The sequence below is a fragment of the Pongo abelii genome, chromosome 8, assembly GCF_028885655.2.
Source record: "Pongo abelii isolate AG06213 chromosome 8, NHGRI_mPonAbe1-v2.0_pri, whole genome shotgun sequence".
Taxonomy (NCBI): domain Eukaryota; kingdom Metazoa; phylum Chordata; class Mammalia; order Primates; family Hominidae; genus Pongo; species Pongo abelii.
Window position 1 is genome coordinate 17,189,116 of NC_071993.2, and position 17,212 is coordinate 17,206,327.

At 36.5% G+C, this 17,212-nt stretch overlaps 1 protein-coding gene across 2 annotated transcripts in view; it reads right to left on the minus strand.

Moving 5' to 3' along the window:
• The window catches only part of CUBN (cubilin), a 307,275-nt gene that overhangs the window by 254,435 nt on the left and 35,628 nt on the right, over positions 1-17,212 (minus strand). For both annotated transcript variants that reach the window (XM_054522000.1, XM_024254068.2), the window contains 3 exons: positions 8,723-8,904; positions 6,165-6,327; positions 4,826-5,016 (listed from right to left, as the gene is read on the minus strand). In XM_054522000.1, the coding sequence (XP_054377975.1) occupies positions 4,826-5,016; positions 6,165-6,327; positions 8,723-8,904 (536 nt within the window). The remainder of the gene's footprint in view (positions 1-4,825; positions 5,017-6,164; positions 6,328-8,722; positions 8,905-17,212) is intronic.

The following is a 17,212-nucleotide window of genomic DNA, read 5'->3' on the forward strand; positions in this document are numbered from 1 at the left end:
TGGCCAGGCTGGTCTCAAACTCCTGACCTCAGGTGATCCACCCGCCTCAGCCTCCCAAAGTTCTGGAGTTGCAGGCATGAGCCACCATGCCCAGCCAAGAATGAAAACTCTTGAGGATCTCCCCCTTTTCCCTTTACCCTACCCTCTCTAGAAAGATATTTTTCTGACCTACAATTAATTTCAATATGTACTTACCTGAAAAACACAATACTATTCAGCCTATGTGGTGTGTTTGCTTGCTCCAGGCCTTATTCTTTTTCCGACATTTAGGTGTGTATTCTGTGAATTGCAGCCATGAGACTCTGAGCAGCAGGTCCACTTGAAGGAAGCAAGTGCCTCATGCATTCCACAAGTCCTGGCTCTCCCCCACCCAGTCCCAAGCTCATAGCGAAATCATCTCAATGCCCAAGAAGTCACAAAAGGAGGTCCTTTGTGGATTTGCATTCATCTAAAGACATGCAGGAGATGCGGGAGGGCTGCTTAGGCCGAAGCAGGAGTGTAGCGGGGAGGGAGAGGTAGAGGGAAGGATGGAGGGGAAGGTGGTGAAAGAAAAGGTTCAGACGGAGGACAGACCTTCCTGCCTCAGCTTCTGCTCTCCCACTTTCCCAATTATTTTGGTTCTCTTCTTTTAAATCTTAAAGATTTTACCAGGGAGTTGAGTTTCATCACATCTCACAGGTTTTGATACACAGCATTTCCTCTTTGTCATTTTCTATACAGTCTTTCATTTTTTATTTCTTTCTCAATCCAATGATTATTTTGGAGAGAGTTCACATACTTCCACACACTTGGGCATTTTAAAATGTTTATAAATAATCTTGGGTTATGTTATATTGTGAAGAGATGTACAATTTCTGCTTTGTTAATTTACTGGGATTGTCATAGAGGTCTAAAATATGATGAATTTGGGGTTCAATGCCACTTGTAGAACAGGTATATTCCCTAGATTTCAGAAATAAAATTCAATGTAAATTACTCCTTCCTGTCTTATTGATTATATTTTCCAACTTTTCTGTTTGTGTTTGCTTTCCACATCTAAGAAAGAACAACTTCTCGAAAGCCCTTCTCTTTCTCCAGAAGGCACATCACTCTCCCTGCCTCTCTTGTAGAGCTCCCTTTCTGGTTCCTCAGTGTCTTCGGGGAGAGGAGGCAGATACTTTGGGATTGGTCAAGGAGATTTGATGGGTAAACAATTCTACTCATTTCCCTTCGTATCCTACCTCAAGCCTTCACCTTAACATCCTATAGCCTTCTGAATTTATTATTCAGCCTACAACTTCCCTTCTCTGGGATTTAAAATTAAACTTTCATTATTACCTATGTGTCCTTCACTCAGAGTTCTGATGGCTTAAATCACTTATGAAATATTAATGAGAGGTGCTGCTTTTTATTCTGGAAAGATGCTTCCATCACCTTCATTTGAACTATTCTATACAATTTAAAAGCTCTCTTCGACAAAAACAGATGAACTAACAATTGATCTGTTCTTGTATTCATTCATTTGTAGCCATGTCACATCTTCCATAGGTAATGTATATCTTTAAAAGTAGAAACTTCACTTAAGAGAGATATATAAATCTAAGGATTAATATGTTAATGTGTGTTTCTTGTGTTAAAAAAAAAAGAAAGATATGCTACACTGGGTCAATACATTCTTATCTTTTGCAGTTAAAATCTATTCTTTAATGAATGCTTATGGAACTCTCTTACTGAGCAAAAGTAAGTCTTTCAAAAGCACAGTATCTATGAAAGATACACACTCAGCAATGGTACCTTAATCTTCATTTGAAGGATATGTTTGCCTGGCAACCAAGGCACCTAAAACAACACAAAGAGAAGATCTAGGATTCTTAAAAGTACACCTATTCACACTCAAAGTAAATGTCATTAGGATCATTCTCCCACATCTCTGTAGAATTTCTTTTCTGTTCTCCACTCTTTCTAAAATTTTGGGTGGACTGCTTTTACTCATCAATGGAGTCAGTAAAGGACAAAGTCAACCCCCCTCTAAACCACCAAAGTATTCGAAATACCAACATTCTTTTTTTAATTCTTTTTCATAAATATTTCACTTTTTAGAGATAGCTTTAAAAAATGAAGACATCATTTTAGGGAACAATATATTGAGTCACAATAATGTCATTAGAATTTGGTTCCAGTATCACTTTCTTCTATGACCACTATCTGAAGAGCAACAAGAGAAGTGAATATACTTTTTAGAAAATGGGTTCAGTTCACAAATTTTCCCAATGGATAGAGATGATTTAAAGACAAGAGCTTTAACCAAAGTCAATGTATGTCTATCTAGAATCTCATAGAGGTACATCTAAGTTCTACTTTGACAATAACTAGAGTTTGACCTTTGTGAGCCTCAATTTTCTCATTTGTAAAATTAAGGTCCTTGCTGATGCCAAAATTCTACAGGTTGACTGGTTTTATTCCTTTAGGTTGGTTGGTCAAAGATATAATAGAAAAATTTATCTAACTATTAATATTTAAATCACTGTATATGACCTGTCCTTCTGAATAATACAGTTTTTTTTTCAATAAACAATCCTTGAGGGAAATTTGGTCAAGACTTTGAGGATATGTGGTTACATCAGAATGTAGATACCTCGCTGGCCAACTGTGACAGCCACATCGGCTGTCTCTGAACTGATAAATTCAAGGCTAGAGTTAAAACTTTGTTCCAGAAAAACCTTGCACTTGCATTATTTTTTTAACACTTCAAGATTCTTTTTTCATTTATTTCCTTGATTTTACCCCCAAAGTTTAGAGAAATAGATAGGACATCTTACTGAAGTAGGAACTGAAAGATCCAGATAAAGAATTGTCCAAGGTTTTATGGTCATCTGACAAATGAACTAAAATAAGAAGTTAGGTGAACTAACTTTAATCCCCTTCTGGCTACAAAACATTCCACCATTCTACTTTATAAAAATAAGCCTTCCAAAGCCAGTTTTATGATTTTTTGTGCGAACTTTTCAGAACAATTCAGAGGAGTTCATGGCACTGCTCACTGAAATTCAGTTCTAGTGTTCTGCAAAGCCTGAGAGGATGAACCATTCAGAGGTACTGATAGTTCTTTAGAACCACAGAAGTGCCATGAAGGCTTTAATAGAAAGGGCCCCAAATTTCCCTGAAAATTATAATTACATTCTTGCATATCTGAGAAAATCATGATGCTCGGCTTCATGTTTTAGTCTCATGATCGGAGAGCCAGGTATGGAATTGGGTAATTCACAAGACCTTCCTCCCTATGGAAGATGAGACACTTCTTGTAGTCAAAGTCGCACAATTGCATTTCTGTTTTTACTGAAGATCAGTACAACTAGATCTCCCAAATTTGAATCCCAGTCCCATTACTTGCTAGACATGTAACTGTGGACAAGTAACTTCTCTGGGCTACAGTTCCCTAAGATTAAAACAGAAATAATAATGGTTGTTGAGAGGATTCAATGAAATAACTCATGAAAAGCACTTATCACACATGGCAGGCAGTAAGCCGACAAAAATCATTATCTATTTAATTTGTTATGCTATTTTAAAGTCTTATAATAGTGCCTGGAGTATAGGAAGCACTCTCTAATTGAAAGCTATTTTTGCTGTTCTCAAAAGCTAAAAAAAAGGGTTAATAATTTAATTTTGATTTACATAAAAATATTTGAAATTCTTCCATAGTGTAAAACTTTAATATACTTTATAAGAGACTTTAGAAAACCTAAACTGAATAAATATACCCATTCTGAAATGATCTGAAATAAAAATTTCTGGATTAAAAAAAATGCAGGCCGGGTACAGTAGCTCACGCCTGTAATCCCAGCACTTTGGGAGGCGGAGGCGGGAGGATCACCTGAGGTTGGGAGTTTGAGACCAGCCTGCCCAACATGGAGAAACCTCATCTCTACTAAAAATACAAAATTAGCCAGGCATGGTGGCACATGCCTGTAATCCCAGCTACTCAGGAGGCTGAGGCAGAATTGCTTGAACTCAGGAGGCAGATGTTGCGGTGAGTTGAGATCACGCCATTGTACTCTAGCCTGGGCAACAAGAGAGAAACTCCATCTCAAAAAAAGTAAATACATACATACCTACATACATACATACTGCTGTAGTGCTCTGGTCAATGCACTTCAACTAAGTCTAGCTAGATCTCATGCTAAAGTTCTGTTTCCTCTGTCTAAATGCAGAAAGAAGAGGACAGGAGGTCACATAGGTTTTTCCTGGATGAATAAATGGATTTAACTTGCACAAACAAACAAAATTGTAAATTCTTCTCTAGTTTATGTAAAATGATTATGCCCAAAAAACAATGTTTTATCTTGCTCAACACTTTAATCTGTGGCTTGACCAATAATTTAGCATAAGAAATACCAGGCCCAGCAAACAAAAACAGCCTGTCTCTGTTTCAAATATTCCCTGTATTACAATCATTACCCACACTTAAATCAAAATTAAAGATTTCTGGAGAAGAGCGAGCAGAATAAAGGAAGGAAAAACCCTAACCTCCAAAACAAGGGTCATTCAACACAAACTTTATTACGACTGACTAGCTGGGTCATCTGGGCAAATCCCTTCACTTTCCTGGGTTGAGTTCTTTCCTGTATCAATTATTCTAGATAATAAATCTGTATCTTATTAGTACATCCTATCAGCCTTATTTGCCTGCACCTTAGTCATTAGAGCTTAGTTATTATTGTATTTCTAACAAACTCTCAGGTGTTCTGGCTGCTGGTGGCCCAACAATCTTTTGAAGACCACCACTCTGCAGAATATAAAAATGTTGATGAATGTCATCTAAGGGCGATTGAGTAGTAAAAGTTACCTCAATGTAATTCTGAGAACTGTCACTCTGGCATTGCAGCTCCACGTGGGTGAAGTTGATTTGTATTTGTTCTCCCTGGGGCTGCTTTATCATATAGATGCATTGCCTGGTGTAAGTGAAAGGCCCAGACAACTCAGGCAGGAAGAGTTCACCCTCTGGGTCCGTGTAGTTCCCACCACAATGCAGATCCGCTAAGAACAGGGAAGAGATGAACAGGTCATGCCAATGGCATTGCTCTGGCTTGCAGGCATTGGATCCAGTTTCTAAAAATTTACACACACACACACACACACACACACACACACACAAGCACATACCCACTTTATTCACCCTCTATAGGCTTGTGCCTCTAATTTTAAGATTTTCAATTTGATGTGTTGTGGGACATCTCTGTAGTGGCTTAAAGAAATAGATGCAGAGATGTGTGATCTAGCTTCCAATCTGCCATTCTCTTCTATAAGTTGCTTTTTAAATACATTAATGCTCTGCTTCATTCCAATAAGATTTGAGATGGTTATTAAAAACATGTAACAAAATAAACTACATAACTGTATACATGAAGCAAATTAAAGAAAAAATGAATACCGAATAGCAAGATGTAGCCAGGGGGAGTTGATTTGCACAGAAAACAATTGAAAGGGAAACAGGAGTTTGGCACCAGATTCGGTGGAAACAAAAGGAAATGAAGAAAGGGGACAAGTAAAGATGTTCATTGTTACTCTTCCTGATATTGAAATTAAAAGATACTTTTTCTGAGAACACTTATTAAGGGCACAACAATAGATGTCATAAACAAAATCCTCCACTTCCCTAAAAAAATCCAAATCATATAGTATTTCCTGTGTTTTGTTGTTTGTTTGTTTTAAAGTATCAAAGCAAGTGAGGTCCTAACAGCTAATAGTATTTGGCTGGAAGTGAAGCTCTAGAGTCTAGGACACTGTGATGCTGGAAGCCAGCCCCAGCCCCTGTGCAGCTGGACTTGATCCAAGGATAAAATCCAGAGAGACTGCACTGCTCACATGCACAAACCTCTCTCGCAACGAAACATCAAACACCACGAGGGACCTGGGGCTTGGAATTATTTAAGTTTGTGTATCTCATACATCTTTATCATGATGTGGATCCCATAATTTAGGGATCAAAGGGTATTGCAGTATTAATAATAAAGCATTGGGAAGATAAAGAAAAAATCTGAAGCTATGAGAGAAATATTTATAAAAAAATGTTCTTGGTCTAAGACAGTCAGTCATCCTCTGAATCACATTAAAATATAAAACAGATGTAAGCATAGCATTGGCCTTCAAATCTCTCTTAAGCTCCCAACTGGTAGGTTACTTACAAGGTGATGTTAAGTAGGTGATATGGAAGCCTTGATCACTAATCTGGGAGTCTGAATGGAAGTGAATTCTGGCAAAGGGGCCAGTAGTCTGGAGCGGTGGGACAGAGAAAGTGGTGCAGAACTTCCCAAGAAGGGGGTCCTGATACAAAGGACCATCTCGAATCTAAAACAAAAGGATGAATCATTAAGCTCAAAGTGGTCAGATTTTTAACAAACTAGGTCACTCTGGATATTAACTTCATAAAATCTGTCATTTAAAAGTGATCGCTCAAGGAAGCTTCTCCATCACATCCAAATCTAACTCACGGCTGAGGTTCAGCAAAGGGTGTCTTCTTCTCCCATCACCCCAATGCCTTCTCTCTGTCTGAATTTTTATTTTATTTTTTTGAGATGGAGTCTTGCTCTGTCACCAGGATGGAGTGCAGTGGCGCGATCTCAGCTGACTGCAACCTCCACCTCCCAGGTTCAAGCAATTCTCCTGCCTCAGCCTCCCAAGTAGCTGGGACTACAGGCGCCTGCCACCACGCCCAGCTAATTGTTGTATTTTTAGTAGAGACGGGGTTTCACCATGTTGGCCAGGATGGTCTCAATCTCTTGACCTCATGATCTGCCCGTCTCGGCCTCCCAAAGTGCTGGGATTACAGGTATGAGCCACCGCGCCTGGCCTGTGACTGAATTTCAACTCCAAGGCTGGACATATAGTTTGAATTTTTCTCATGATGTTACTAATCAAATATCTTTCCCCTTTGATTTTTTTCATTATAAATTCTTAGTGATCTAGAAGAAAATGAATATAAGCAAAGAAAACAGAAGAAGGAACACCACTGATGCCAACTGATTCATAACTTGGTCCAGGTTTTCAGAAGGGTCAGAGGTAGAGAGGAAGTGCCGTCAGATAAGACACAACATAAAGACAGGTTAGTGAATTTAAAAATGCAACTTTGATAGTAAGTAAGTACTACAATGATAATGATGTGACCTTAGAAATCCTTTTTTAATTGTTGGTTTTTAATCTATTATGTAATCATGTCAATCTTTCTATAATTTTGTTGTAATTGCAAATTCTATACTATATAGACCACCGAGGAGTCAATGAACTAAAGAATATTTTAATATGGTCAATTTTGTCATTCAAATTACTTTTCTTACTGAGATCAAAGTTATATGGCAGCCTTACTTTATTCTAATATTTGACTGGTTCTTTGAAATACTGTAGTTTAAAGAGAAATGAGAGACATTTCAATATTGTCAGAGTGGTTGACACTTTCTACCATATGGTCTCCAGAAATGAATGTGTAGGAATTTTTTAAAGCCTCTAATTTTAACTTGATGGAATTTATTGAAAATTAATTTCAAGATAACTCACTTTTCTGTCAACATTTAAATGACCATTTTGCAGAAATTTTCCAGAGAGAGACAGATCTTCCAGTCATTCCCAAAGGTTTCAAATCCATTATTGCTGAATTACTAATGACTTTTACTTGCGGAGCCCCTTTTTGACACCACATCCTTCTATCCTTTATGAATAATTCCATCGAACTCCATTTCCCTCTAATGGACTTGGAAATGCATATTGTCTTTTTAGCACTACTGAAAGGGGTGCTAAAAAATGGTGATAAAAAATACAGGACAACCTAGGAACTCAATCTTCTCCATTACCTTGTCAGTCTACAAATGAAGAGCAACACTTTTTGATGCACCTATGTACAAATGGCATTTGAATATAAGAGCCTTTTCTACTCCTCCATATTTTCATCTTTTACTAATGGGTAGGCAGAAGGAGCTTTGGCTGATACCTCTCCTCTCAGTAATAATGATTAATTTATTCCAAGAACTAACCCAGTTCAACACAATCACTATTATTTTTCTTTCTCTTTTTATTTTTTTTTAGACAGAGACTCACTCTGTCACCCAGGCTGGAGTGCAGTGGCATGATCTCAGCTCACTGCAACCTCCACCTCCCGGGTCCAAACGATTCTCCTGCCTCAGACTCACGAGTAGATGGGGTTACAGGCACCCGCCACCTCGCCCAGCTAGTTTTTGTATTTTTAATAGAGATGGGTTTTCACCATGTTGGCCAGGCTGTCTCCAACTCCTAACCTCAAGTGATCTGCCCACCTCGGCCTCCCAAAGTGCTGGGATTTCAGGCTTGAGCCACCACGCCCGACCTCTTCATGGAATACTATAGTTAAGTTGTGAAAGACCTTGCCAGTTTACCACAGACAACTGAAGGTTTGAATCTGCATTGAAGGAGATGGCTATTACTGAGTGTTTATTTCATAAATTCTGCATTCTCATGGCAGGGGTGTGGGCTTCCAGGTAACACCATAGCTGGGCAAGGTAATCTGTTTCCCAGATTCAAATGGAACCCAGAAGAAGAAGCAACAAACAGGCACAATTAAAAATAGAGACTTTGCAAGAGTTAGATATTGACTGACTATTGAGAAACACACCTAACTACTGCTAATATTTTGGGGTCATCCATGGGCATGGCTAGACCATAGTGCCCCGAGTCCTAATCATATTGTGATATGTTTTATCTAAATATAATTATTTACCTCAAGGTAATCTTTATTGCAGTCATCATGGTGCTCGAGGCTCAAGGTCCCAAAAGTAAATGTTACCAGGAGGTCAGGACTAGTTACAACAATCCAGACACAATCTCTTCCTGGGGGATAGTTTCCAGGATACCCCGGAGACTTAATAGAACCATAAGGACCAGTCAGTATACCTCCACACTCTAAAATAAGAGGGAAAAATAATGTTACATTTGTATAGATGTTATAATTCATGGAGAATGATCAGAGCCCTTGGCGTAAGAAGCCAAACTTTGTTTAAATAACTATGAGCAGTTTTAGACACCCTCATAAATTAAAAAAGACTTACATTTTCCAGTTTTACAAAGTTACAAGTCTAGAAGTATCAATTGATAAATAAATGAATCACCCATGTGTCAAGCTCTGTGCTTGTGAGCCATCACATGCTGACACAATTTAAACAGGGCTGAACCATCTGAGGGATGAATACCAGGATTGTAGAGTCATCTTTTTCACTTTGAGGGTATTAATTTCTGTATGTGAAATTGTAAAGAATTCCAGAACTTCTGCCAACCTCTATGTGTTTCAGCAAACCAGATCACTTTGCATATTAAAATGGTTAAGCGCTACATAATTTTCATTTGAGAAAGTTTCTTAATACTATCATATAGTTAAAACATTCATTTTATAAATGAAAAAATTCAAATGTCTGTGGTGATCGAGCCACTCTTCCAAGAATGGAGCAAGTGAGGGACCGATCCAGGCATTCTGATGCTGACCCCACTACCATCCTCATTATACCACACCAGCCCCCTTACGTTGCTGACCAGTGACTGGAAAAACCTGTTCTTCATTAATACCCACATTTACTTAACAAAGACTCTACAGTGGCTTAGATTTCTATGAGAAATGCTACTGTAAATCAAACGATAGAAACACTAAATAATAAAAATCTAGACTGTAGTAATACAGACATTAGAAATAAGTGAGAGGGTAACATTTTAGATGTGTAAGATATGAAATTTACATAGCTATACAGGTTGTTCAAATAAAAATTTTGCTGCCAAAGTAAAAAATGAAACAAATTAGTTCCATAAGTCTCATTGTTCCTACTGAGAAAACCTCTCAGTTCCTCAGAAAAAGAGGCATTTCCCAGTGTAATACTTTAAAAGTTACCAGTTTTAAACACAGAAAATACCATAAGCAAAGTAAAAGATTAATGACAAAATTAGAAAAAATGCAATATGCAACAAAGAGTTATTATCTCAAAATATACAGAATTTCTAAAAAGAACACAGATATGAATAGAGTGTACTGAGAAAAGTTCAGATGTCTCTTAAACATATGAAAGTTCAACCTCACTCATCACAAAGAAGGTGCAAATAAAACCTTCACTGAGATGCCATTTCTTACCTCTCAGAATGTTAAAAATCCAGAGTTTTGAAAACAAATTATTGGAGAGGCTGTGGGGACACAGGCATTCTCACACATTGCTAGAGAATGCAAGATGGTACAATCACTACATAAGAGAATACGGCAATACCTAGCAAAAACGTATGCATTTCATTTTTTTTTTGACCAAACAATACTACCTTTGGAAAGATATCCCAAAGGTACATTGGCAAAAATACAATATGACAAGTGAATAAGGTATTTTGTTGCAGTAACATTTGGAATTCCAAAAGATTGGAAACAAGACTGGGTGTGGTATCTCACGCTTGTAGTCCCAGCACTTTGGGAGGCCGAGGCAGGAATATCATTTGAGCCCAGTTTAAGAACAGCCTGGGCAACATGGGGAGACCCCATCGCTACAAAAAAATAAAAAAATAAAAATTAGCTGGGTATGGTGGTGTGTGTCTGTAGTCCCAGCTACTGGGGAGACTGAGGCAGGAGGATCACTTGAGCCTGGGAGGTTGAGGCTGCTGTAAGCCATGATCTCACACTGTCTCAAAAATAAAAAAAAAAGACTAGAAAGAAAATGGCCAAAAGACTGGAAACAAGCCAAATGTCCGTCAATAGAATACTGATTGAACAGAAAATGAGACATTGCATGGTGACATACTATGCTCTGATTATGGAGTAATCTCCAGGATATATGATGTGAAAAAAAGCGAATTATAGACCAGTGTGTATATTATGCTCCCTTTTATCTAAGACAGAGGAAAATACAATTATATGACATCATTTGCTTAATTTTTAAATAGAAGGATAAATCAAAAACTAATAAAAACTGTTCTCTAAGAGGGGAGACAGAACAGAGTGGAAGGGACAGGAAAAAAAGCTAGAGCTCTCTTAATCTACCATGCCCATTGATTTGGCTTTGGAACTATAAATATATTTTACATAATTATAAAGCAAAATTTGAGAAAAATGAAAGAAATCTTTAAAATCACAACTGAAGTGAAACTGATGAAATAATTGCATTGAGCTGACAACCATAGAGAGTAGAAATATTCCAAGGGACCTTAAACACTGTAATTTGACTATACCGCTCAAGCAAAACATATTTTAAATACACAAAAAAGAGCAAAGAAATCTTAAATGGTTTCCAGTTATCATACTATTAGTAATAATATTAGTATTGTTATTTTGAAAATGTGTACAGTAGGACTAAGTACATAAATAATATGTTCATGTCATTAGGAACCAAGATTTTTACTGTATGATAGAAGAGGTACAAATGTAAAGTAAAAAAAAAAAAAAAAAAAAAAAAAGAAACAAAATATGCAACTCTGTAATCTTAATATTCCAATATAGTGTGAGATCACTATGACTATATAGTGTATTTTTTCTTTAAAAACAACAAGAAAGTGTTTTCTAATTCTGTCCACTGAAAGGTCTAGGGACAATGACACACCCAGTACCAATAGCCATCCGTAGCACCCAGATTGTGAGATCTAAATACCATTTCCCACAGAAAGAGTCAGAGCTCTTTAGGGAAATCAGGGTTTTCAGTCCTGAGAGTAAATAATGTGCAGGAAGAGCCTAGAACATTTTTTCTGACCAGAAAGCAAAGAAGCTTTCAAAGGTAACTGGAATTTGGTTAAAGAAGTTCAGAAACTAACTGGAAAATTTTCCAGAGTTTTGAAAACAAATTATTAACAAACGTAACAAACAAAATATAGAAAAATGAAACATTTTTAAATGCCTAGAATTGATTAAAGCACATCAAGTGTGATATAATATATAAATATACAGATATCAAAAACAAAATAAAATAAAATGGAATAAGTGACCATTTTGAAGAATGCTAAGGAACCAAGTTATTAATTTGAATACTTTTTAAAAAAAGAAAAGGAGAGAAAATCAAGCACTTATCCTATCTTTCCTACATGATCTCTGTATGAGAGCAACCAAATAGCTGATATGAGCAAGTTCTATTCCATTAAAGAACTTCAAATAATAAATAAATAAATAAAAAATAATAAAATCAAACTATGATCATGTTGTAGGTCTCAGTGAATAACTCATCTAAATAATGAACCTAAAGAATGCTAAAACCATTAGAGAAAGTGCAAAAGAGGCTTTTAATGGGAAGTTCAACCTGAGGAGATCAGAACACTTTGACCAATGTTAACGTCATAATAGAAAAGCAGATTTCATGTAGCTACTGAAAAGATTATTTTTTACCAAATAAAACCCCCTGGATTTAACCAAACTTTTTGGTATAAGTACCAGTTTACAAACAACATGACAAATGGCATGTAGAATATAAACAGCAAAATCCAAGATGTGGGATGATCTACAGAACAAACAATCCATTTCTTTCACAAATAAATTTGAACAATGGGCTGCTCTGCCTATGGAGTAGCCATTCTTTATTCCTTTACTTTCTTAATAAACTTGCTTTCACTTTACTGTATGGACTCACCCCAAATTCTTTCTTGCGCAAGGTCCAAGAACCCTCTCTTGGGGTCTAGATCAGTACTCCTTTCTGGTAACATCATCCTGGCAAACCCCATAGGGACGATACGGAGGAAACCCCTGACCCATAGGAAGCAGACTGCAGCACCAATTGGCCGACTGTGGATATCACCTTTTATCAGAGTTATGAATGGGCCTCACCATACTGACGCTTTCTGACTAAGCTCCTCTCTACCCTGAATACAAGAGACCCTAATAGTTAGGCAGGAATATCATCACCCCATTCATCCTGAAGGAGTTACAGAAAATGGACCATTGTCCCTCTACAACCCTTAGGAGTAAAGGTCCCCTTTAAAAGATAGTGGGGTAATAAACCATAGGCATTCAAACCAGAGCAACTCCATCTTGAACAGGGGCTGGATAAAATAAGGCTGAGACCTACCAGACTGCATTTGCAGGAGTTTAAGGTATTCATAGTCACGGGATGAGATAGGAGGTCGGCACAAGATACAGGTCGCAAAGACCTTGCTGATGCAGTAAAGAAGATGCAGTAAAGAAGCCAGTCAAAAACCACCAAAACCAAGATGGTGAGGAAAGTGACCTCTGGTCGTCCTCACTCCTCACTATATGCTAATTATAGTGCATTAGCATGCTAAAAGACACTCCTACCAGTGCCATGACAGTTTACAAATGCCATGGTAACATCAGGAAGTTACCTCATATGGTCTAAAAAGAAGAGGAGCCCTCAGTTCCAGGAATTGCCCACCTCTTACCCAGAAAACCGATGAATAATTCACTCCTTGTTTAGCAAATAATCACAAAATAACTGTAAGTATACTCAGTCAAGCAGTCCATGCTACTGCTCTGCTTATGGAGGAGCCATTCTTTTATTTCTTTACTTTCTTAATAAACTTGCTCTCACTTAAGAAAAAATGAACAATGATTAATGTTTGATAATAGTAAGGAATTATTGTTTGTTTGTTTTAGTTTTTATCATTTTTGGGCATTGAGAACAAACAGCAAAGGACTGTAATCTCTGAAAAGAGAAGCATATGAAGTATGTCCCATACACACTCAAGAATCCAAAGGAGTGAAGCCCAAGGAGACAGCAATACCCTTGCTATGGTAAACAAACAACTCACGATTTAGGGCTACCAAACATCTGGGGATTTTGGAGCTGCATACTATAAGGAAAGCAGCTGCATGGAAATGGCACCTCAAAAATGTACAGGCATTTCCATGGGTCCTTAGCTCACTCCCAAGCTGCAAATGCACAGAGAAGACAGCAGGTCTAACAGAGAAAAGTTTCGGAGGGGAGGGAGGGAAGTTGCTAAGAATTGAAGAGAGACTGCATAATAAATACTGAAGGGATGTGTTGCCTCATTCACTCAGAAAGGAGATACTTTTATGAAAACCCTGAGAATTGAATTGAAACGTGAGAAAAGTATGCTACAGGAGTAAGATTCATGTTCTAGGAAATATGGCAATCCACCAGGATTCATGGAAAATTTGAAATAGGTCCCCTGCAAATTCAAGCCTTGATTGAATGAAAGTGATCTGCCAGGAACATAAGCGCCTAGTAGAACAAAACCCAACCCTTCTGAGAGGAAGATAATATAATCCAGAACCCCTGCAACATATCACGTATAATGTCCTGCTCACAATAAAAACTGACTAGGCCTGTGAGGAAGTAGTAAAAAAATAAATAAATAAATAAAATAATAAATAAAACAGGCAATCTGAGCAAAGCCAGAAACATTCCAGATACTGAGTCTACCAAACAATGACTCCAAAATAACTATGATAAAACTTAGAGGAAAAGGTTGACAAAATAGTTGAAGAACATTTCAACAGCACTTACAGACTTTCCAAAACAAAATAACCAAATGGAATCAAAGCAAAAAAAGAAGGCAAGGATATAAAACCATAAGAACTATTAGAAACAGTCAAAACCTTCAGCATGTGTGTAATTTGAGTCTCAGAAGGAGAAGAAAGAGAAAAAAAGTGGCAATGCAATATTTAAAAAATATTGGCTGAAATTTTTCAAAATTGTATAAAAGAAAGCAACCTATAGATTCAAAACTCTCAGTGACTCTCAAGCAGGACAAACACAGAGAAAACTAGATCTAGATACGCCATAATCAAGTTGTGGAAAATTAAATATAAACAAACAAAAAAAGCAGTGAGTGGGGAGAGAAAGACACATTATCTTCAGGAGAACAACAAGAATTACTGCTGAGGTTCCTCTCCCCAAAAAAATTATGGAAGTCACAAGACACTGATGTGGCATTCTTAGAGAGCTAATCGGAAATGGTCAACCTAAAATTCTGTGTGTAATAATATCCTTCAAAAATTAAGGTGAAAAATGCATTCTTAAACAAAAGCTGAGGGAATCTGACTTCAACAGACATGCTCTGTGAGAAATATTAAAAGATGTTCTTCAGGCTGAAGAAAAATGATCCCATTAGAATGTAAAATGGTCTGTTTGCAAATGGCGTGATCTTTCATACATAGAATACCCTAAAGACTCCACAAAAATACTTTTAGAACTAATAAATGAACAAACTAATTCAGTAAAGTTACAGGATATAAAATCAACATATAAAATTAGTTGCATTTCTATACATTAACAACTAACTATACAAAAAGGAAATTAAGAAGAAAATCCCATTTACAATAGTGTCAAAAAGTTAAACACTTAGGAATGAATTTAACCAAGAAAGTGAAATATCTGTATTTTGAAAACTATATCACATTAATGTAAAAAAGAATATATTTGGTGTTCACAAATTGAAAGAATACTGTTAAAATGTCCATACTATGCAAAGCAGTCTACAGATTCAATGCCATCTCTAACAGAATTCCAATGGTATTTTTCACAAAATAGAAAAATAATCCTATAATTTATATGACCACAAAAGACCCCAAATAGCTAAAGCAATCTTGAGCAAAAAGAAGAAATCTGGAGGCATCCTGATTTAAAAATATATTTAAAATAAAAATACACTACCTGATTTTAAAATATATTACAAAACTGTAGTAATCAAAACAGTATGGTATTGGCATTAAAAACAGATATCTAGACCTATGGAACAGAATAGAGAGCCCAGAAACAAGTCCATACATCATGCTGAATTGATTTTTGACAAACATGGCAAGAACACACAACATGTAAAGGATAGTCTATAATAAATGGTGCTGAGAAAACTGGATACACATTTGCAGAAAAATGAAACTGAACCGTTATCCCACACCACATACAAAGTCAACTCAAAATTAAAGTCTTAAACATAAGGCCTAAAACTGAAGAACTAATCCAGGAAAACATACAGGAAAAGCCCTATGACATTAGTCTGAGTGGTGATTTTTTTGGATATGACCAGAAAAGCACAATTGAAATATATAAAAAACTCAACTCAATATCAACAAAACAAACTAACCCAATCTTAAAAATGGGCAAAGGATCCAAATAGACATTTCTCAATAGAAAAAATACAAATGGCCAACAAATATATGAGAAAATGCTCAACATCACTAATCATCAGGGAAATGCACATCTAAACCACAATAAGATGCGACCTCATGCTTGTTAGAATGGCCATTATCGAGAAGATAAAAGACAACAAGTATTGATGAGATGTGGAGAGAAGGGAACCCTTGTTGAAAGCATACTGGTACAGCCATATTTAAAACAATATGGAGGTTCCCCAAAAAATTAAACACAGAACTACCACATGATTCAGCAATCTCACTTCTGGTTATATATCCACAGAAAATTAAATAAATATCTGGAAGAGCTATCTGCACTTTCATGTTCATTGCAGCATTATTCACAATAAATTCACCATAGCCAAGATATGGAATCAATCTAAGTGCTCATCAACAGGTAAATGGATAAAGAAAATGTGCAATATATAAATACACACAAACACACACACAGACATAAATGAGATATTATTTATCCTTAAAAAGAAAAGGAAATCCTGTCATTTGTGACAACATGGATGAAACAGGGAGATATGCTAAGTGAAATAAGCCAGACATAGGAAGACAAATACTGCATGCTCTCGCTTATATGTGAAATCTAAAAAAAGTTAAACTCATAGAAGCAGAAAGTAGGATGGTGGTGGCCAGGAGCTGAGAGGTGGGGGCAACAGGGAAATGTTGGTCAAAGGGTAAAACGTTTATGTTCTCTGGAATGAATAGGTTCTGGAGATCTAATGTACAGCATGGTGACTATCATTAACAATATTGTATTATACACTCGAAAATTGCTGAGAGTAGATCTTAAATATTTTCACCATATTGACTAAAATGGTAACTATGTATGATAGATATATTAGGTTGATTGTGGTAATCATTTCACAAGGTACACATATATCAAAATATCAAAACATTACATTGTACATCTTATATATATATAACTTTCATTTGTCAATTAAGCTCCAATAAAGCTGGAAAAACATAAACGCTTGAAAGATTGGGAAAAGAAGATAAAAATAATATAAGAAAATATATAAAGCAAAAGTTTCAGAAAAAAAATGTGGCAAATCTATAATCATGGTTTGAGATTTTACTATAACTTTCTCACTAAGTAATAAAGCAAATATTTTTTAAAATCAGTAAAGAAATTTAATATTTGAAAAA